The 22,499-nt window shown below is 43.3% G+C and overlaps 2 protein-coding genes across 3 annotated transcripts; one reads left to right on the top strand and one right to left on the bottom strand.

Annotated features, from left to right (window-relative positions):
- Positions 1 to 297: 297 nt before the first annotated feature.
- APMAP (adipocyte plasma membrane associated protein) lies at positions 298 to 13,284 on the top strand. 2 transcript variants are annotated; one of them, XM_031597459.2, is made up of 9 exons: positions 298 to 456; positions 3,147 to 3,263; positions 6,387 to 6,502; positions 6,975 to 7,067; positions 8,830 to 8,946; positions 10,187 to 10,361; positions 10,796 to 10,930; positions 11,261 to 11,453; positions 12,462 to 13,284. In XM_031597459.2, exons 1-9 carry the CDS (start codon positions 365 to 367, stop codon positions 12,669 to 12,671), a joined length of 1,248 nt encoding a protein of 415 aa, XP_031453319.2. In that variant the 5' UTR covers positions 298 to 364; the 3' UTR covers positions 12,672 to 13,284. The 2 variants fall into 2 exon arrangements, with proteins under 2 accessions (XP_031453319.2, XP_031453310.2); XM_031597450.2 differs by having other exon boundaries at positions 313 to 490.
- A 4,261-nt stretch (positions 13,285 to 17,545) lies between these two features.
- Positions 17,546 to 22,238, bottom strand: CST7 (cystatin F). The gene is made up of 4 exons (XM_031597474.2): positions 22,043 to 22,238; positions 18,730 to 18,902; positions 18,310 to 18,426; positions 17,546 to 17,886 (listed from the first exon to the last, which is right to left on the bottom strand). Exons 1-4 carry the CDS (start codon positions 22,236 to 22,238, stop codon positions 17,809 to 17,811), a joined length of 564 nt encoding a protein of 187 aa, XP_031453334.2. The 3' UTR covers positions 17,546 to 17,808.
- Between the last annotated feature and the right edge of the window lie 261 nt (positions 22,239 to 22,499).

The raw sequence follows: 22,499 nt of genomic DNA, 5'->3' as shown, positions 1-22,499 counted from the left end.
CACGTGTGCGGTTTCGCTCCCAGCAGCCAGAAAACCAACTTCGCACTCCGCACCAAGCTCTGCCCCCCGCCCGTTTCACGCCAGCCCCAGCGCAGCCCCCTGCTGCCACCTGCTGGATGGAGCGGCTCCTTCCCGGAGCATCAGCGGGGATGCGCCGAGCTCCGCTCCTGAGCACGGGGCCGCGGCGGCTCAGCGGCCGTCTGGAGGCGGCGCCCGGACACGGCGGGGCCGAGCAAAGCCCCGTCCCGCAGCCTTCAGCGCGCCGCAGGAGGCCCGCCGAGGGAGCGCGACGCAGTGCGCAGGCGCGGCCGCGCCGCGGGGCGGGGCGGGGGGCGGGCAGAGGCCGGGGCCGGAGCTGCGGAGGATGAATGAGGCCGAGGGGCTGCGGCAGCGCCGGCCGCTCCGCCCGCAGGTCATCACCGAGGACAGCCCGGCGCAGGAGGCCAAGGAGGGCAGGTGGGAGGCCCGTCCGGCGCGGGGCTGCGGGCCGGTAAGGCACCGCTGTGCGCTCGGTGCTGCTCGGGCAGCGCTCGGGCGGCCCCGTGTGTGCCCGGCGCTGGGCTCTGTTCATCTGTCCATCTATCTGATGATGTTGGGGCTGTTTAAACGCAGTTCGCGTGCGGCTCGTGGAGCGGTGCCGCTTATCCCGTTGTGGCTTGCGCGGATCTGCTGTGGGTGTGACTGGCTGTTGTGTAATGCTGTTAGTTTGTTTGGGGCTGGCGGTGGTTCAGAGAGCTGACGGCACGCCTCTGTGTGCCTTATAAACACTGCATCGGTTTGAGGTTCGGTTAAGGACGATCTCCTATACGGCTCCCTGTGTACCGCTTCCATTCAAAAACTGGCTTCTCTGTAGCTGCAGCGGCAGTAAGAAAGCAGTGTTTGCTTTGCCTTCCACCAAAGCACGATCTTCAAGGTCCCTTCTGAACTAAATCACTCTTAGGCTGGCACTGATTTGGTTTGCCATCACTGATGTCTTTTCCTACTTGAGTACCCCTCAGATTTTCCTCCCTGCCCCTCTGTGTCGCCAGGGTGCAAGAGGTGCTTATTGCTGTACTCACAGCCCCGTTAACAAGGGAGACTATCAGCACCTTTCAGTTGTTCTTTCCAGCGTCCACCTCTCTTGCTAATTTTTCTCACATCAGTTGTGTTTCTAGGACTCTGTCAAGATCCGGAATATCCACAGGCCCCGCTCTCTCGAGGCTGTCCTGCATGAAGTACTTCTGAAGGATGCCTGTGTTCCAGATGGGAGCCGTGCAGAAACTCTTGCTGACGGCTGCCCTCCCTGCTGCCACTCCTGCCGTTCCCCTGCTGAGAGTGCTATGCTGGCTGTGCTGACCTCTAGTGTCTTTTTTGCCAGCCTGTCTCCAAGAGCTGTGTGACAGCATCTCGTTTTAGTTCTCAGTGACAACAAACTTAGTGTTGTTATAGCCAGAGGATTGGGAGTTGTTTGATTTTGTTGATGTGCATTTGCTTTTATTTAAAGTCTAGTATTTCAGCAGTATCTAAAGTAGGTCTTGCAGTTTGCAGGCTGGAGCGGGGGTTTGCATGTTGCCTCATTCTTCCTGCCTGTTTCCTTTATTAACAGTACATTGCAAGTTTGATTGATGCTCAGAAGTATGACCTTTACCTATGTTATGCTTTCAGAAGCTTTAATTAAGTTGACTTGGCAAATGAGTTCTCATTCACCTTTATCAGCTTCCTTTTGTGTGAGCTGTTCTCAGCTGTCACAAAGGTGCTTCTGTGGCTGCTGACAGCACTTTCAATTTTAAAGTATTGAGCCAACATTTTCTGAAGGACTGTGGAAGGGTGAGGTTGGCAGCTGAAGTTTTTGCGCAGACTTAGAGACCACCTCATATCTCTGTCGCTCTCTCCATTCCAAGGGCAAGGGGAAAAAGACTGGGATGTTGCTTTCTCGAGACATCTGCTGTTCCAGCAGACAGTGCTGAGATCTGGTGCCTCATCACAAGGGCAGTCTGGCCCCTGGGAATTGCAGAGAGGTTGGTCAGTGCGGATGAGAAAGCTTATTTGAAGCAGCTTCATGATCTGATTACGTCATCTTAGAGATAGGCTTATTGCTGTAACATTGCTGATGTGCCCAGAGAGGACTGTTGTCTGGCAGGAGCTGTGATGGGCAATGAATATTTTAGCATCAGTTTGTTGTTGGTGCAGGCATTGACCAGATCCAGGCCTGGCTGTGTCCTTCCTTTCCCAGCAGATAATCCCAGAGGTTACCTCGAGGCTGATAGCAACATGCTGTTAGCTCCCCAGTTGTACTGTTTGTGCTCTGGGCAGCAGAGCAGGTGCTCTGTCCTGTTGTTTGGATGGCAGGCTGGTGAAGGACAGCACAGTGGAAATGGTCCAGGTTACACAGAGGTGCCATTTGCCTATGTGTAACTGATATTGAGTGGGGCCTGGCTGCCTGTGTCAGTGAGCATTTGGATGTAGCTGAGGTTTGGGAGCTGCTTTTCTAGTTCAGGTCTGGGATTTGTTGGGCATGGCTCCGTGCTTTCCTCTGTAAGCGCCTGATTGAGGCTTATCAGCTTGTTGAGAGGAAAGTATGCTTTTTTTTCCTGTGAAAAAAACAGGTTTTGCTGTTCGTTGTGTGTTTTGCTGGATAAGTAGGAGGTGCTTAATTGCATCTGCATGCTGGGGCTTGAATTTCAACCCAGTCTTCACTGTGTTAAGAAATCATTCAATTAATCTCCTCTAATCTTGTATTCGTTGTATTAGTTGCTGGGACTCTTTCATCTGCAATTAGTACTTGCCTCATTTCTGCTTCTTGAAAAATTCTGGAAGGTGGAGATTTAACTTAGAGCTGGGAAGGAAACTGCTGCCAAAACATTAATTCAATTTAAAAGAACGAAGTGTTGGGTTTTGGTCAACTGTAACTTGCATGAAACCTGTATGTGATGCTACTCTCATAGCCTCATGTGTTGCCATTGTGCAGAGACTGCATACATACCCCTTTGTTTTATATTAACCAGGCCAAAATGGGACCTTAAAAGTATTTGAGAAGTTAATTGAGTAAAAGTATATCTGCCTCTTTTGGTAGAGGAAATGGACTGTTAAGGTTTGTGGATTTCCTTAATTATTACATGCTGAAATGGCATCCCATGTTAATCCTATTTCTTGTGTGTTTCTGACAGTGCTTACAGCAGCAAGGTGTTCCGTGTTACCTTCTTGACTTTGGCTGCGTCTCTGGCTGTGCCCCTGCTCGGAGCAACTGTTCTACTGGACTGTCCTATAGATCCCCAGCCTATAGGGTACGTTGTTGCTTTCTTTTAAAGTAGATATATGGAACTGTGACTTTTGCTATGTACTATTTTTTTGATGAGTGAGGCAACTGTTTAAAGTGATTCCAACTGGATTAGGAAAATGGGGAGTGATTGCATTTTTACCCATTGCCAGGGCTTGCTTTGCATACCCAATCTGAGTCACCTTTGAGTTGTGTCAGCACTGATCAGTGAAGGAGCTGAATTATTTCCTTTGAGCATTAATCTCAAAAATGATTTTGTTTTTTTTTCTGCTGTCCAAGCTGTCAGTAAAGTTTGTGCTTGCTCACATGTGCTCTTGCCTTCAGGGAGACAGGAACTACATTTTCACTAGGGGTCAAGCAGTACAGTTGAACCCAAGCTGTACCCATTTCTGACAAGAGACACTAATCATATGAAGACATAAACTGAATGGATAACCTGACTGGGTTGATTCAGTGCTTTGTACCAGCTGAACCATATGGCGATGTTATATTTAAATGCACATCTTGTGAAATAAATGCATTTACTTGATTTGTGTCTTGAACTGTCTGAATTAATATAAAATACGGGATGTAACAGTGAGCCAACTGCACGAGAAGATATGACCTGCATTGTGTGTGAAACAGTCTGCTAGTGTAGTCAGGTGATTTGGTGCTTCTGGCATTTTGAAGTAAGTGAAAATGCTAACTTTGCTGAAGATTTAGGTTCAACTTGACAATTCTGTAATGAAAAGGAAGAACAACATTGTGAACATCTCTAGGGTTTAAAGAATCTGTTGATGTGGTAGGGTAGTACTTACAAATCTTGCCAAAAAGCTATTAGACCTAAGCCGCTTGCTTGCAAATCTTAATAAAATAATTTCTACTGTGTTGAGTTTAACAAAGTATTCCCTGAAATACATTGCAAATCAATTCTGGAACCTAGTAGGACTTGTCTAAGGAATGTTTCCTATTATATTGTTCTGGTCTATTTCTCATCCAGGACGTAACAGTATTCTGTATGCTTACATCTCTTACCTTAAGTTCCTTTTGCCAGGCCAGGACAACCATTCCTGCCCAAATCAATGACTTGTATTGCTTTAGATTCTTGAACTGAAGCTAAAAAGCTAATTAAGGTGTGGCTTAGGTCTGTACAATATGAAGGATAATTCTGTTGGTGTTTCTGAAGTGTTCTGAAACAGCTGAGGTAGATGGATGCTTTTTGAAGCAGTGACTTCAGTGGAAGAAAGTGTAGAATTTGCATTCATAGCGATATTTCTCTGAAAATAAGGAGGGTTAAGAGGGCAGGGGGAAGGCAGGTGACATCTGAAATTTCACGTGAAACATCTGCAGCTGATTTATTCTGAATTCTTTCTCTATGAGCCTGTATTGCAAGATATTGATCCTGGGAAGGATTTTCTACGGGAAAACATAACCGTCCAAAGTTCTTGGCAAATGATTGAGTTCCTTATCTGAATCTGATGTTATCTTAATCCAGAACTCTCTAGCACTTGAAAAAAGGGATGGAACACTATCTTGTCTTAGCACTGTGAAAACAACTCTGCTGTAAATCTTGTGTGGACAGGACCTAGTACTCAAACTAGAAAGTTTGCTATCTGTAACCAAACAGATAAAATGTGTATCTCTCTCTCTTCTTACATTACTTGTATTGTGGGCTTGTTCTCTTCAGTTCTCGTAGTTCTTACAGTTTGCAGATCCAGCTGACTTTTTTTTTTTTACCCCCAATTGCTAAATACATAGAAATTTCCACAACTTTCACTGTAGGAACAATGTGGTTGCAATGTTGCTGTTCCTGGGGAAGTCCTGGATCCTGTGGCAACCATGGCAAATTTTGGAGTCAAGGCATGTCTTTAGAGATGCTGCAGGTGGAAGGCATTTGCTTGTTGTCTATATATAAAGAGTTCTTTGAATTTAAACATTATTCCAGAGCTTTGCCCTGGGAGCTTTAGTGTGCTCCTGTGACTGAGCAACTAATGAGCTTACCACCTTGAGCAAGAATGCAGCTTCATTAATGGCTTGAAATCATGGAGACTGTAGTGGTTGATGTTTGTGTTTTTAAGAACCTAAGAGTGTGGCTGGGACATATTTGCATTTATTAGCACAGTTGGGGCTGAATTTGGAGCACAGTGCTCTGGAGTGTGGTATTTGATTTGAAGTTGTGTTGTAGACATCTTACTAGTACTTTTCTCCATATTTCTGTACTTCACTAGAACTCCAGTTGACTTTCAGGCTATTATGTGAATAAGGGCTTGCAAAATTGGACCCTATTTTATAGTTTTCAGATTTCAGTGCAATTCCCTTTATGTCCTTTGAGCTTTGTCCTTTGAGTTGGTCTTTCTCTATGGGAATGCATTCAAGTTATGAACAAGAATATACCCTTCAGTATGGTATGAAGATATGCATGTTGAATGCGGGAATGTTTTCTGTCACTAGTAGTATGTTAGTTAATAATTAAAAGTTATTTATTTCCCTTATTGAAGATGTCAAATGGAGTCAGATCTTAGTGTATTGTTATACAATATTGTTATGTCTTTTTGTTTTGTAATATGCATCTGTCTTTCCAGGAAAAATGGTTTGTTAAAAACAGCTCCTTCAGCTGAGTAAGAAAAGAATAATTCTATTATGCACTGGAACAGGTTGCCCAAGGAGGCTGTGGATGCCCCATCCCTGGATGCATTCAAGGCCAGGCTGGATGTGGCTCTGGGCAGCCTGGTCTGGTGGTTGGCGACCCTGCACAGAGCAGGAGGGTTGAAACTAGATGAGCATTGTGGTCCTTTTCAATCCAGGCCATTCTATGATTCTGCTGTGTCGTGGTGCTGAATCCTTTGCTTTTCTTTAAGGAAGATGGACGTGGAATGTGTTGCTGGGCTTAAAGCTGACTTACGGACACAATTTAAGAATACATGATCAGTCTCTTTTCAGATCAGCAAAACAAGAAAATTTTGATATTTGATGAACAAGAGTTACTTTTTCAGCTCTCCAGCTGTGTTTTCTCTTTAGAAATACATTATATATGAAGCATAGGTCAGTTTTCAGGAGTTGGCAAACTAGGAAAAGGTGGATCCAACTCATTGCTCAAGTGTGTTAGCACATTTGTGCGAAGGGTCATGAGTTCTGTGTTCTGTTTTTGCAGTCTGAAGGAACCACCCCTCCTGACGGGTGTGCTAGAGCCCAATAACAAGTTACAGAAAGCTGAACGACTATGGGAGAATCAACTGGTTGGGCCAGAATCCATCGTCAATATTGGCAGTAAGCACTGACAAAAGGCGCTTAGCAGTTGTATCCTTTGTTTTCTTCCTGCTAAATCTTCTCACGAATTATTAGAGTATTAAAAAATATATATGAATCCACAGCAACAAAGCATTCTAAATTCCTTCTTCAGATTAATGTCATGCTGAAGTGACTTCTTGAAGCCACTGATGCTTTTCTGTTACCTAGTTTGGTCAGAATCAACAGAAATTCTTTAGGAAACCTTCCTGTTTGTGACAGCTGAGCTATGGGTGAAATGAATGATGCAACCAGGAGGAAGTTTTGTTATTCCCTTTGAGAAGTATAACTAGCACATGTAAGACTTCCGATAAATTGAAGATAAAGTCCTACATATGGGCTCTACTAGTCCAGTCATCTTTCATTTGCTACTTAATCTGCATGTATGGTGAAGTTTATGTGTTGTTTATATTCAGTTTTGTGATCAAGTTAATCATGCCAGTTATTTTTGCAGATGTGCTATTTACTGGGACAGCTGATGGAAAGATTCTCAGAATTGAAGATGGGGAAGTACAGACAGTAGCCAGAATTGGCCATGGTCCTTGTGGTAAGTGACAGTTTCTGAGCATAGTGTACCCAAAAACAGGTACTTGTGTTGATTGACTTGGCGTTCTGTCTGGATTTCTTATGCGAGTACATATCTTCCCCTATAGTCATCTGTAACAGAAATATTAGTATATGTACGAATGAAATATGAGTGGAAGTAATTCTATAAGTACTGGAAGGAACAGTCGAGCAAAGAGCTAAAAGAATGGGAATGGGTGCTACTAATAACAAAGGACACTGCTGCTAGCAGTAAAATTTGGGAATTTAGTTTCTTTTATGCCACAGCTGCAAGGGCCTGCACTCTGATAATGCTTGCAGCATGGATGACCTGTCAGTAGAAGATCCTGCATCTTAACCCCAGGAAGTTGAGGTTGCATGTATCACAAATAATGTTCCTTTTCCTGTTGGCCCATCCAGAAATAGCATATACCCCAAAAAAGAAAATGGCAACAACCGGAACTAATGTTTATGGAAAGTGAAGTCAGCAAGATTGTGAGGTGAAGGGCCACCCTGTAAAAACTGAAGACCTCAAAGCAAGTGTTAGTGAATGAACTCTGAGATAATGTGTGAATAGTTAAAAATCAACTTGTTTGGAGATGTTGTAAATAAATATAATATCTGCTCTATAGAATTTTACCTTGTGTTTGTTGTACAATTTCCCGTCCTCATTAAGTGTGCTAGAGGATTGTGGTAGCAGTTATTTCTTGTTGAATTCCACACATCTTTTCCAGCCGCTCATTTGCTTCACTTAATGAGTTTTCTGGAAGTGAGTGAGTACAACTGGTAGTGGATTGTTTATTAGTATTTACCAATTATTGAGGTCTGCACCCTTATTTTTGTCACTGGTTAAGCAGAGATTATAGGCTGGTGTTATGTAGCTCTCACTAACATGCTCAGCACTGTAGGTATTTTAAATGGCTGTTGACAAAACCAGGCTCTGATCTGTTTTGGCTGCCTAACAAGTAGGGAAGCCTTGGCACTGACAGCAAACAGTCTGCTGCCAGCTGATACAAAGCTGGACTTTGAGCTTCTGTTCAGGCATGAATGTGGGGGAGGATGGATACAAATCCTCCCCCCCAAATCACCTTTTCCATTGGACTTGCACAGCATGCAATATATTCTTGGAAAAGGTGGCAAAATTATGCTGTCCTGCTTTTTTGGGGCCAAAGGGGCAGTGAGGACCCTAGATTCTTGTCCTTTTGAGGCTGTGGAGGGAAGTGGTGATAGAAGGACTGACTGCTTTCCCCAGCAGAGTGTCTTGATAACATCTCAAATTAGAGATGTTCTAAATGCCACAGTTCCTTAGGATTCAAGTGGACACAAATGTTTCATGTTTATGGTGTTCTTCCTAATATACAAGTTAGTAGTTGTAAGAAAACTATTCTTTCATCAGAACGTTAGCTCTTTCCAGTTAGAGATACTTCCAAGGAGTGTGTACACTTTATTATGAAAATAACCCTGCAGTAAGACTGATTCTTCTTAGGAAAAAAGTGTTCATTGAAATCCAATTTTCTGACATTCAGCCCTAGTTGGGGCAGCTGTTATCATTTGTCAGGCTACTTACTAGCTAAGTTTATCTCTAGACTTGTCATAACATGGAGCGATCTGTATCACTCCCACCCAGGCCAGTAAGAACTGTTTCTTTAATGATGAATGGCATTGGCACTAATGTCTTGTTAAGCTGTAGTTCAATCTAATGCAGCTAGCTTGAATGCCCTGTATTTATTTGTATTTGGAAAACCATTTAAAACATTTTTCCTAAGGAACTCCTGCAGATGAGCCAACTTGTGGACGACCACTTGGTATCAGAGTGGGACCAAATAACACCCTTTTTGTGGCAGATGCTTACTATGGACTCTATGAAGTTAATCCAAGCACAGGTATGACTTTTCTATTCAGCAGTTCTCTTCCACTGACAGATCTGCTCTTCATTTGGAGTTTTGCCAGACACTGTAGGCAATGCCTGTCTTTTCTTTAACGCAGTTTGGAGCTGTCTGGATGAAACGAGGCATGTAAGAACTTTATTTTCTTGTAGCAGTTACTTCTCTGTGTCTGTCTAGATCAGTGTTAACAGTTGCTTATCTTGTGGTAAGCTGTGTTTTCGACCGTCAAAATAGATGCCTTGGGACTCATGAGCTCTGTGCAGCTGTTAATTTTCATAAAGGTAGAAAAATAATCTTGCAGTTACATAAGCCTTTTGCTATGTTTAGTATCTCTTTATTTCTGCCTAAATCTCGCAGTGTGGTAGTGAAGACCTCTTCTCTGTAACCCCAATATATACAAAGTGAAGAAAGGCATAGCTTGGTGTGGCTGAAGATCAAATGGCTTGTTCCTGCTGAGACAGGCACTGCTGCTTTGTGTCCTTCATTGTATGTCCCTGAGCCAGATCTCAGTTTCAGGAGCTGTGTCATCAGAAATCTATGGTTTGTTTTCTTGAAGGGTTCACTTTCTTTACAGTTTGTTTCCAAATTGGCTCTGGGTCAGGGGAAGGAAGCTTGGACAAATGCCATATTGGATCAATTGGAAGGGTTTAGACTGTGTGGCTCTGGGAGAGTGTAATCAAGATCTCACTTACTGATGGTAGACAGCTGCCATATTAATTCAGTCATAAAAAAAAAAAAAAAAAAAAAAAACCCTTGCCCAAATATGACTACAACAGATTTTCATCAGTTGTGTTAGAGGCTTGGCCATAATAATTTACCTCATGATGTCTCAACTGTGCCAGAGCAGTTCAGTGAACCTGCCAGTGCTTTAATGTTTAAAAAGTACTCTTCTTCAATCCTACAAATTGATGGGGAAAGCGAGTGATAATTGGTTTGCTTGAACTCTACAATGCTGGGACCTGCACTCACGTTTGGTTTAATATGAGCTTCAGAAATGTGGCAAATCTGGTGCCTATCAGAAGGAAACATCTTCTGTTTCAGCTTTTATGAAGAGTGTTTTCTCCTTCTCACTTACACTGTGTTGAGTTATTCCATTGCAATCCAAAACCTTCTTACTTAACAGAGGCAAGAATGGAAGAAACGTGAAGTGCTTGCTGATTTTCTGTTAGTATTGAACTTGCTGCCCAGGCAGGACATATAAAAGCTGGCCTTATATGTGTGTCTTTTTTCTAACCAGGTGAAACGAAAATGCTTGTGTCAACCAAAACACTAATTGAAGGTCAGAAGTTGTCATTTCTGAATGACCTTACAGTGACCCGGGATGGCAGGAAAATCTACTTCACAGACTCCAGTAGCAAATGGCAAAGAAGAGACTACTTATTCCTGGTTATGGAAGGCACAGATGATGGGCGGCAAGTATCCCTTCCCCAAAGCATTTAGCTTACTTTAAGCTCACCAGTAGGAATGGACTTGGACACTTTCTTGGTCTCCAAGTTTTTCTAGTTATAAGCCACCTGTGCAAGCACTGCACTGCCCAGGATAGGGTGGAAGATGATGTGGATGAGACCTGCAGCAAAGTAAATGAGATTGCTTTTTTTTTCTCCTTTTAGAAGAATCAAAAGGAATGTGCTTTTTAAGAGGGAGGGTGTTTCTAACTAAAACTTTAATGGATAGACCTCTTGAGATTGGCAGCAGTATTTCTCCTGTCCTCGTAAGCAAGTGCTTCCTTGCTATTCATCCTCTTTAACTTAGGTGAAATGCATGTGCAAGGAGGTGAAAAGTGAAAAATGAAATCACAATGGGTAAATATTTGTCTTTACAAACATGTATAATACTCTCTTTTTAGCCTGCTTGAATATGACACAGTAACAAAAGAAGTGAAAGTCTTAATGGTGGGACTGAGATTTCCCAATGGTGTTCAGCTTTCTCCTGCAGAAGACTTTGTCCTGGTGTTGGAAACAACCATGGCTAGAATCAGAAGGTGAGTGTGACTTCACTGAAACTATTGATTCTGTCTACTTAAAAATTAAATGACTGAGCTGAATGACAAAAGAAATCCTAGACTCTGTGTGGAGTTATCAACATCAAAGAAGACTTTCCATTGGAGTTATCTGCACTGCATAATCTTTCTATCATGGGCTTCTTGAGCACAGTAGAGTAAGCTGACTTTTTCTGACAAAGAAGGATGTCTGTGCTTTATTTCCCTCTGCCAAGCTAAGGAAAAAACATTTTTAAGTAAATTCCTGTTTATACTTTATTAATTAGAGTGCTTGATTTAAGGTATTATAATCCTATTATTTATAACTTTCAGGTATTATGTATCTGGGCTGATGAAGGGTGGAGCAGATATGTTTGTTGAGAATATGCCTGGTCTTCCAGATAATATCAGATTAAGCAGCTCTGGTGGATATTGGGTCGCTATGCCAGTTGTCCGTCCCAATCCTGGATTTTCTCTGTTAGATTTTTTGTCTGAAAAACCATGGATTAAAAGGATGATATTTAAGGTAAGAAAAAAAAGAATGACCTTTAGTATGGGAATGGAAGTGACTAAAAAAAAAAATTGGTTTGTTCTGTTTCTTCCCATTCACAGGAAGATTAAACTAAAAAATAATGCTGTGTTTAAAACTGTTGTGGTTGTCTTTTGTGTGGAGCAGTTTGTGTGATTCATGGATGGAGAAGCAAATGTTAGTTTTAATGAGTAGCAGACAGACATCTCTTTGAATTGCCTTCCACGCTGATCTCAGAAGAAAGAAAGAGGAGTTACCTCTGCCCTAGCCATGCAGCAATACAAGATCTGTATTTGGATATATGGAAGAAGACTCCACCTCTATACCTGAAGTGCCTGAAGTACTTATTGCCAAGTGTTTGGAGAGGTTTTAGAAAATTTCCTCTATTCTATTGGCTTCCCTAGGCATCCTAGGAGACAATGTGTATGCTGCATGTACTGCTACGTGGCACTTTGTTCTAACTCAATATGCACTCCCTTTTGATTAAAGAAATAGCAATAATAACATATTTTGTGAAGGATATCTGATGCTGAGTAAATGGAATAGTTCTCCTTACACAATATGAAGACTTGAAAATGCTTCCCTAAAAAAAACTAATTAAAATCACTGGCAGCATTTAGGATAGAAGTGGCAGTTCAGCTAAATGAACTCTCATCTGTGCTGTGCTGTCTTTGCTGGTGCAGTGCAGATGCCTTAACAGAGCAGTGCTATGGGTAGCAGAGCATGTCTGCAGCTTAGCATTTGCTGTGCCAGAAGAAGCTGCTGCCTCCTGTGAAGACATTTGTTCAGTCCAATTTCAGAGTGCATTTCTGATGGCTAATCTTTAAAAAATTTTTTTTGAGCTGTCACATTTTAAGCCTGTGTAATACTGTTTACTCAAAATGTGTGCTTTTGTTCTTAGATGCTTCAGTGGAGGGGTGTGGAATGGTTTTTGGCTGCATATCTGACTTCCAATCGTGTACAACAGAGTCTTTTGATAATTTTCCTTTTTTTTTTGTCTTCTAGTTACTGAGCCAGGAAACTGTGACAAAGCTTGTGCCCAAGCATAGCCTTGTTGTTGAACTTAGTGAGACAGGATCCTACAGAAGAAGCTTTCATGATCCCACTGGAGCGACAGTACCTTATGTTAGTGAGGCACATGAGCACAAAGGATATCTTTACCTGGGCTCCTTCCGGTCTCCGTTTATTTGCAGACTTAATCTTCAGCATGTTTAACCATCCAGCCATGATAAAGTGTCACAGTCCTGAAATACTCTAGAGGTATGAAGGAAGCATGTGATTGAAGCAGTGTGTGACTGAGGAGGAAAAGTGAAGACAGCCTGTTAACAAGTGCACTTAGCACTGCTCTGTTGCCACAGGAAAATGTACAGCTTGCTGTATCTGCCCTTGGTTTGACTGCTCTTGCTTTGGAGTTGGCATGCATAATACTAATGTCTGAGGAATACGGTGAGGCATCTTTGTACTTGCTTGTTTGCTCAAGCAAAATCCACTGCATTTCCAAACCCAACACTGGAGTTTTCTTAAACAGGCAACATCTGTCACCCATAATGCAACTGTATGTTTATCTTACTATTGAAGCGTATGGAATTTAAACATGTATGATTTGGACTGAAAAGGATATCTTGCATGTGTTTATACTTCAAAGCCAACTGTTTAGGAGTGATTACAGTGCATGTTCTCATTGCATACAGTGGTGCTGTGGTATAGGCAGCAACATCTGGAACATGCCTAGAAATCTAATTATTCCACTTGGGTTTTTTCTTATGTAATCAACATTGGAAACTACAATTAACATCTAATCAACATGCAGAATCTGATTTGATCATTATCTATGGATTCTTGTGTGGTTTTTTTTTGTTTACAGTTGGGTGAAAGTTTTTTTTCTAAGTTACCAAAGACTGGTTCCAGGGGTTTAAGGTGGATCACTTGGAATGTTACCTCCATGTTTATCAGGTCCTGTAAGTTTCCCGTTCACTGTGTAGGTGGCCATTCCTGAGGGTCATGGGAGGGAAGAAGGCCAGCTGCAGGAATCCTCTTCAGCATGTGTGTTATGGAGAACAGGTAAAGGTTTTGGGAAGGGTCTGTGTCTGAGCGTGGATGTGGATTGAAAGAGCCCCTGCAGCACCTGGTAATAGTGGATGAGGAAGACTTTGGTGGAAAATATTGGAATATAGTAATTGCTCATGGGTGCTTCCTGGTATTTCTGGGTGATACAATGTTGTTCCTGCATTGACAGGTACTCTGGTGAATCCAAAATACTTTTCTGTAAACTACTGCAAAGGAAAGGCCGTTCTGTTTACATTTTCACTAAGAATTTTTTTCCACCTTGGATAGGAGCTTAGGGGAGTTATTTCAGCAGTGTGATTTAGTGAGAGGTAGTAGGGATTCCTGCTCTGGCACTGAAGATTGCTGCTTGCTCTCTACTGCCTCTTTCTACCGCTGGGTGATAGTCAAACATAGACTTACTCTGTTGCTCAATTTTCTCACCTTCAAAAAGGAAATAACTATGATTTGCTTCATTATATAATGAAAAACACTGGAGAAAGGAAAGATGATGTTGAAAATGTAATCTGCTTTCACTGTCTATATTTGCATTTCCCTTCAGTAATAAAGACAGGCACAGAAAGTGGTTTTTTTACTGTCGGTGCTCTGTCACCATATGCTGCAGTACTACCTGCAGCAGCCCTGTGGAAGTAGCTGGTGGTTGCTGGATCGGTCTGATTTGCCTCTGCTGTGCCTGTGCTCACAAGGCTTTTTACTTGTTTCAGTGGTGACTAGGTCTGGGAGGAAGATCAGTGAGAGAAGAAAGAAGCCTGGTAGATAACTTGCTGCAGGTTCTGACCTTTGGTCCAGCTGAGCCCTATCTTAATTATTTGTGGGCAGAGACTGAGTGATTCTGTGGTAAGTTTCAAAGACTGAGAAGCTTGACCTGCCTGCCAGACTTGCACTACAGGAATTCTGGAGAAAGGTTGAGAGTGGGACGTTCTTGCAATACATTTTCCTGGCAAAAGGGCTGGCTAAACAAGCAGCATCTGGCTAGTATTGCTGTGGCAGCCCTTGTAGCTGTTTTTCATGGAATTTGAAAACGGAACTTCATGTGACAGGGGTGCAAAAGCAAGTTCTCTATGGGTCTTGCTTCATTAGTGCTTCAGTAGCCTTGAATCAAGCACAGCTTTGCCTGTAGTTGCACAGCTACCTCTAGTGTTTCATTTCCAAAAGTATCTTACTGAATAATTTAATGCTATCTTTCATGGGGAAGTAGACCTCAGATGTTTAGACATGCCAAATGTAATAGCTTCTCTGTGATTAGTTCTCTTCTAAGACTGTATTCCTGAAGCTGGTAAGTGGGAAAGAAAATAGGCTGTGCTGCTAATTCTCAAGAGGATTAAGACACAGAAAGCCTCTCAAGACACTCTTCTTGCATTTATCCTTTCTCTTCTTTTACCTCCACTGTTAGAGCAAAGCCTTGGCCCTCCTTTAATTTTGAGTCTGCTTTGTGGCAGTGACCTTTGCATATGGTGTGGTGAGCTCCTGAACTTCTGGGACTGTCTGCTCAATGATTACAGCAGAGATCTTGTGATGCTGATGTACAGACTTTCTCATCTAGTTTGCTTAGAAAAGCCAGTGCAGTAAGAGAAAAGTCATATGGGACTGCAGCTCATTTTACTGCTTTGTTTGAGGTAGGGACTGAAAAATTTGGCAGTAGGTGATCAAGTGACGTAAATGCAAGCAGCTTCCTCCCAGCCAGCAGAAAGCCACCTCTGCTTATAGAGCTGCTGCCAGCTGAACTTTGTCTTGGCTCTGTGCAACTGCATGCGTGACACCCCAGCCACCAACAGACAGGAACAGATTCCTCTGAAGCACTAGCTTTGGCTGTCCTTGGAGCTCTTAATGCTGCTGCTCAGATTGTTCCTTTTTCTCCAGAGGGTGGATTGACGGGCACAACCTTCCCCTCTCTCCTTAGGACCTAAGTTTTATTGGGTATATTTATTCTTTCAACTGCCTTTTGTGGCCTGGAATAGGTCAGAGTCTCAGCAAGTTCTGCAAAGGTGTGAACTCCTTGGAGTGAACTGGTGAACAAGTTAACCTTGGTGTGAATTTTAGCAATGATGTGTGTTGGGCAGAGACATCAGCTTGACTGCTGTGTGTTATTGTGATTCAGTGGTACTTAGCTGCAGTTCTTTAGGTCAGTGCTAGTAGTGTCCTCTTGACTCAAGGCTGCTTAGTTGCTGAAATCTTTCTCTAGCAAAGTGCTCAAGAATGTACTAAGAGCTCATCTGACTTCTGCTCTGCTCTTTTCAGTGGAGCTCATGGTAACTCTTACCTGTCTGGAGATGATGGATTATCCTACTCTAGCATACCTTGCTTATTGTAATGATACAATTGATACTTTGCAGTTGTAAATTTTAAGATTTATTTGTCTTTTTCAGAAGCTTTTTGTCTGAGTTGGTTGCAATGAGCTCAGCTTTGTTGCAGAAAATGCTGCCTATAGTTTTATGCAAAATGTGTAGCTGTACTTTGCTTCCAGATAAGCCTATTTAGATAGAAATGTCTGAATCTTGCTGCATTTTCCTTAAGACAGCAGCATGAGCATGCTGGCTTTGTTGACCTGCGTGATGCCAGATGTCTGGCTTAACTCTTGCTTTTTAACACATGGGCAATTAATTCAGTGGTGATTCTCCTGTTTGCTAGGAGCTTGCAAGATCATTCACGGGAGATCATTCTGTTTTGTGCTGGCTGGAATATTTACACAGACCTGTGCTGATTGTGTGCCACCTACATGTGGAAAGGCTGATGTTTCTGAGCATCAAGCTGTCCTGTTGGTTGGAGGAAGAAATGTTTGTCTTGCCTGCTCTTTAGATTGTCTGGAGCTACAGCTTGGCTGGGAACCCTGAGCATTGCTGCTATGTGGAACACCCAGCTGAAATGAAAGAACTGAAACCATTGTAACCCCTTTGGGTTTCAGACAGCAACTTCTTTTGGCTCTTCTTTCCTCTAAAAACTTTGCTGTGGCTTGGGTTTTTTTCTGCTTTGTGGACCACTAGGACAGCTGTGGTTAGGTCTCTTCATTGTCTTTGGCATCAGGCTGCCAATGGAGGCTTGTGTGGTGGATTAATGTAGCACCACATCCAACCATGGAACTCCCAGAGGTTTCTTCCGAGCAAGCAGAGACCTCTGCTATGCTCTAACAGATCTGTCAGGTTTAGGAGTTCCTGTACCTTGGCCTAGAGCCTGTCACTGGCTGTTGTAGACAAAATAGACATTATATAAGGCCAAAAGTGAGATGTTGCTGCTAATAGGAGGTACAATAGAGCAGTAGAAAAGCAACAGCTCTCAGAAGGAAGTGTGTTTGTGGAAAAAAAAAATGTTCCTTATAGCTTAGGTCAGGGCCCTAAGCTTTTTTTTAAGTGTATGAATGAATGTGGGCTCAGGCTTTATTGCTATTTTAAGTTAATGGTTACCCAAATCTTTCCAAATGAGAGACTTAGTACAGTGTAAGTGATAATCTGCATGAAGAGAGAAGACTTAAAGTGGTAGGCACACATGTAGACAGGACCATCATTCTGCTAACCTTGACTATAAGTCAACCAGGAACTGAGTACTGAATACTAACCTAAAGGAAACTACATTGTTTAACCTCAGCAAAAATATGCTTTGGGAAATGACTGAGTTTATTTTTCTTAGCATTTGCAATGATGCCCTCTTGGAGTAGAGCTTTTGATTAAAATAGACTCTATTTAAACTGTGCCATTTCTGGGTTGTGGCTGTGTCTTAAGACAGGCTTATCCATCCTCATGTCTTGAGGCAAGAAAAATTCTACCTTATGCATTCCTGGCAAATGTATCTAAGGTTTTATCTGGCACTGCAGACCCTTAAGACTGTGTGTGTATCCCCATGCATACTATCTCGCTGTAAAGCTTTCCACGGTGTTGAAGCTGTGTGTGCTGTGGTTTAGGCTTTTTATATTGTAGTTGTACAAAGATTCATCACAGAACAAAGCAGTCTAGCAGACCTTCCTGGGCCTGTTTGCACTGCTTGGAGATCTCAGCCAAAAAGATAAATTACTCTCTGGTGAACAAATGACAACATGTTCTCATCTGCTGTTTAGTTTTAGAAAAAGAGATACAAAGCTGGATAGCAATACATTCAGTCAAGGCAAGTCTTTTCTTTGTCACTCAGATCTTGAGCATCTTCCTTAAAGGTCCACACCAGCAAGCTTTGAGAGAGAGGTTTTGTGGTGAATTTATGCAGGTGTTCCCGACCTCAGTTTTGGCCCTAAAGTCCAGACGAAGAAGAACTCATGCGTGGTAGATCCTCTGAAAATCATGACAGAATCATGACGGAAGTTGGGTCAGTGACAGAGAGCAACAGGAACATCTGCTTTATGCAACCAAGGTGTTATCCAGACCTCAAAATAGCATTTCAGCATCTGCAGATAGAAAGAAAATGGGTGATAAAGTTCAGCTGCCTGCTTGGTGTTCCCAGCATTATGGGCCATGGTGTGGGAAGAGAGAATGGCATCCTTCTGTGCTCTGTCCCAGCCAGAAAACATTGTTTGTCTAGTGCTCTTATATTAGTGAGAAAGGCCGTGTAAGAATTTTCTCCTCTCAGGAAATTTCTCTATGTAGCATCCATCTACTGTATATGTAGCATCTGGTTCAGCTCCTTTTAGTCAGGAGCTGACCCTGTATTCGGGAGGTAGAAACCTGCCTCACCATAGCTGGCTCTGCACAGAGGAGGCTCGTACATCTGTGGGAACATAACAGAGCTGGTTGGAAGGTGACAGCACAGCTACAGACAGCCAAGGATCACCTGTGATTCCTGGGTACCTCCCAGAGGAAGTATTACGTACCTGTTGCAGAGTTTTCTTCCTCTGGAAGTGACAGTTGTCCAGGTTGGAGTGCCCCCTCTTCTCACACACTGTGCGGCCAATTTCCACTTGGAGCATGTATTTCACACCTCTGACGATCTAGAGAAAGTTTCCTCCTTTAAAGTAGGGTCAGGGAAAGGGATGTTGAAATGAAATTCTGGCTAGGGATCAAGCGCTACATCTGTCTGTTGTGTGTGGTGTTGTAGATAGATGTGTTTTACGGGGATGGGGGGAGTGCCTCATGTGGAGCAGTTAAGTGGGATAGAGGGACTTGTGCTGCTTATGTTAGGGCACTGTAGAGCAGTCCTGAGGAGGATCAAGGCTCCTGTGTCTCAGGTGCTCTGTAGCAAGGGTCGACAGATGAATGCTTGGAGGACCGCCAGAAATGTGTTCTCTTCTTACCTGTACCATAGCTTTGTTTATTTGCCATTCTTTAAACAGAAATAGGTCGTTGGAACTGTTGTTGTATTGGTAAACCCCAAAGCGAGCTGCCTTGCGAACGCCAGGATTGTTGGTGTTCATTGGGACCGGGAAGCCAGGATTCACGGTTGAATGAGGTGGTGGTATGTATGTAGCTGGAAAAGCACAAAATGTAATCACAGAACATATGCAGTGGCTGAAATAGTGGGAGGTTATTCAGGACTCTGAACCAATCCTAAGCCTTCTTACTTGTCCCATGCACTTCACAGAATCATCACAGAGTGGCTTGGGTCAGAAAGGACCTCAAAGATCATCTAGTTCCAACTTCTGTGCTGCAGGCAAGGTTGCCAACAACTAGATGTGCTTTAGGAAGACTTGTCATCTCCATTAAAAAATAATTTTCCTTTAGATGTTTGAAATAGCAAAGCAACCCATGAAATGGTTGCAGAGCTAAGACTGCCTGAGGGAAGCCTGGGTATTGTAAGTACTTAGGAAGTTTCTGGCCCAACACCTATCTCAAAGCAAGGCTGGGTTTGACTCTAGCTATAATCTAGACCAAGTTGCTCAGAGTATGATGTGATTTTGATAAAATATCAAACAGTGACTGGCAGAACCCTACTGGTTTTTGTTGGCATACCAAGACATAAGCATACTTCCCCCTCCACCTCCCAGTAGTTCTGATGTTTTGGTTTTTGTTTAGGGAAATACAGATTAGGATATCTTTCAGTTCCTGAAATACAAGAGGAAGAGATCCTCAGCCTGTACAAGTTGTTGTGCTGCTGCCAATGGAAGACCTGCTACTCCAGGAGTTGCCTGTGTGTGTAGGCAGCAAGCATGTGCACGCAAACTTGCACTCAAAGCTTGTACTAATTTTCTGCAAAGCTCAAGCTCTTTGTCACCTCCAGTGTTTTTTCACAGCTAGATGTCAATAACAGCTGAGCCACGGAGCATAACCTGTGCATGTAAGCCAGTTTCTACTGAGAAACATAATTTAACTTTCTCCACAGTAGAACAGAGCCAATCCAGTGACCCAGTCTGCTTGAAAACAAATGAAACAAAAAACCCCACCACCCAACAAAACAGGGCATTACATGCCATCACCAGTACAGGAGTCATAGAGGCTCATAGGCCTTGCAGCCGAATTCTGGAGGTATTCTTCAGGCAGGGCATCTTATCCTCTGCTCAGCTTGTGGGTAATCTTTTCAAAGCATTTGTTTGTCCTTTTGTCCAAGTGGAGTTCGCTGTAGGGCTAAGATGGTGGAACCAACAGGCAGTGCTAGGGGGAGCAGCTGTACAGACCTACCCAAAAACCAAAAAGAGGCTTGGAGCAGAGCAGGACCTTGATCTGGGCTTTGTCCACATGGCTTTCCTCTTCCTCAGAGATGCAGTGCTCTTTCTTGCATCAGCAATACCTATTAAATAGCTTATTGGATCCTGCTGTTTCTTGAGCCTTCTGAACTAGCAACTGAGACAAGCTGTCCAGTTGAGAGGAGGTCTCTAGCTTGGGTTCTCCTGCCTACTCTCCAGGACCTTGTTTGAATTTATGCCCTTATGTCAGCTGGAAAGGCAGATGTGACAATGGTGGGATTGTTGACAGCACATGCTATCCCTTGTAGATGGAGGAAATAAAATCATTTTTTTCAGTCTTAGCACAAGGTCTCTGTGGCTTAATAGCTCTGAGCACCTGTTGAGTCATAGTGACATCCCTGTTAGGTGTGGGATGGCAGTGTGGGGGCAGCTGAAGTCACACTGCATGTATGGGAAGGAAACAATGAAATGTGTTACTCAAACCAGTGTCCAGAGTGCCCTTGTTCCGATGACTGTGGTGCCTCATAGATACAGCAGTCTCACATGTGGCAAGTACTCTGAAATGCAACATCTGGAGAGGTGAGTTTAGTCTATCAAACTGGACCTGGTGTGGTCTAGGCATGTAGCAGGCTGGTAGGACTTGCACCATGTGTCATAGGCAGATGATAGGCTGCTGTATTTTTGCTCCAGCTTTCATTAAGGGGTACTAGGCATCTTACCTCCTTGACCCAAGGTGATTTTCTATGGAGTACGATTCACACTGCGGTAAAGTGAATATAAAATTGTGCACACAGTGGTCTGAAATAAATTTTGCTGTTCAGAATAATTTGCACCACTTTATTTTTTACAAAATCCTGAAACTCTCTGGTGTGAGGCACCTGTAGTTCTCCTTACTACAAACTTTCCTGACAGGAATCCCAGCCTGGGTGGGGGGAGAGGCACTGTGTGACTTGGCCAGGCGCTTACAGCTCTCTGAGGATGTGGTCTCATGAGGTGGGAAACAAATACTGCCTGTGGGGGGAAGCTTAGGGTCAGAGCACTTGTTTTACAGACTTCTTCGTACTTCTGTGTTTGAATGTGGGGAAATCTAGCTTCCCTCCTCCTACTTCTATAGGAGAGTAGTAGGGTAGACTTTTCTTGCTCTGAGTTAGCAGGCAAGTGCCTGTTATTGAACAAGAGAGGGCTGTTCTTGCAGATGTGAGCCAAATGTTTTATCAAAGAATCTCTCCTGTGCTTTCCTCATTGAGAAATAACTTGGAGGTCCTGTTCCTGCAGTATGAGAACAATCCTATGGATGTTCCCTCCCAGCCTGCAGGGTAGCAAATAGGGACGTTCTTGCAACAGATATTCTTTTCTTTCCCCTTCATGAAGTACTTTCAGAACCTCTTCCCCCATTACTAGGAGCATGGCTGGGTTTTATCTTTACATGTAAGACGCGACAGAGTTCCTGCATGCCTCTGCAACCCCCAGAGGAAACCACAGCCGAAACAAAAAGCTGCTGGCTAACCGAAGGCCTGAGTGCATTCATAGTTTCTGCATGTAGGAACCGAAGTAACACTGTAGTAGAGCTAAAACCTTCAGAGAGAGAAAATGTTCCTGTCTGCTGCTTTCATTCCAAAAATCTAAGGCTAGCTGCCATCAAGAGTGTTTCTTTGCTCAGCAATGAAGGAAGTGATAGGGAATAATGTGACACTAAAGTCATCTAATCAGTACCTATTCAAGTGCCCACCTGTACTTACCAGACAAATTGTTTCCCACAGTCTTTAGATTTAGTAATTAAGGTCATGCAGAGTTTGACAAATACGTTAAAACCATAAGCTGACTTTGACACTGTTAGATGATGTTCCTGGATAAGGTGGCTTGCTACAGGGAGAGAAGGTCTTTTAAGTGGGTAGAGTTTCAGCTGCAGTTGAAGGGCAGCAGATAGAGAAAAGCCAAGCTCACAGGACCTGAAGCACAAGGAAAACAAATGATTTCCAACTCTTACCATCACAAGTGCAGGTGAAGCCCCAGAGTGCTAAACAGCAAAGCGTGGCGAAGCTGCGGGTGAAGTTTGCTGCCATCTCCACTGCATCAGAAGAGGAGCCTGCCAACGTGAGCAGTGACCGCCCTGCTTCCTGCAGGGGAAGATGTCTCTGCAAGAGCTTTTTATTGGCTGGGAGGGAAGAAAAAAAAAAAATCATTCAAAACTCTAAAAAAAATCACCCTGAATGATCACAGCTCTGAGACTGACTGTATCCTGCTCATGACTGCACGTCTCACAGCCCTGCCGAAGGCTCTGCTCTGGCGACTGCAAGTCCCATCTCAGATGGGAACTTTTGCAAAGGGTTCTGCAAGCCTCAGAGGGTTGTGCAGAAACGTGGGCAGATATGTGTGATGTAATACCATTCTGTGCTCTGGGACGTGCTGTGGGGTAATAAGAGTAACGGTCATATGCTTTAAGT

The sequence above is a fragment of the Phasianus colchicus genome, chromosome 2 (genome assembly GCF_987193195.1).
Source record: "Phasianus colchicus chromosome 2, bPhaCol1.hap1.1, whole genome shotgun sequence".
Lineage (NCBI taxonomy): Eukaryota > Metazoa > Chordata > Aves > Galliformes > Phasianidae > Phasianus > Phasianus colchicus.
Note: the sequence above shows the minus strand (reverse complement) of the source record. Positions and strands in the feature narration are given on the sequence as shown.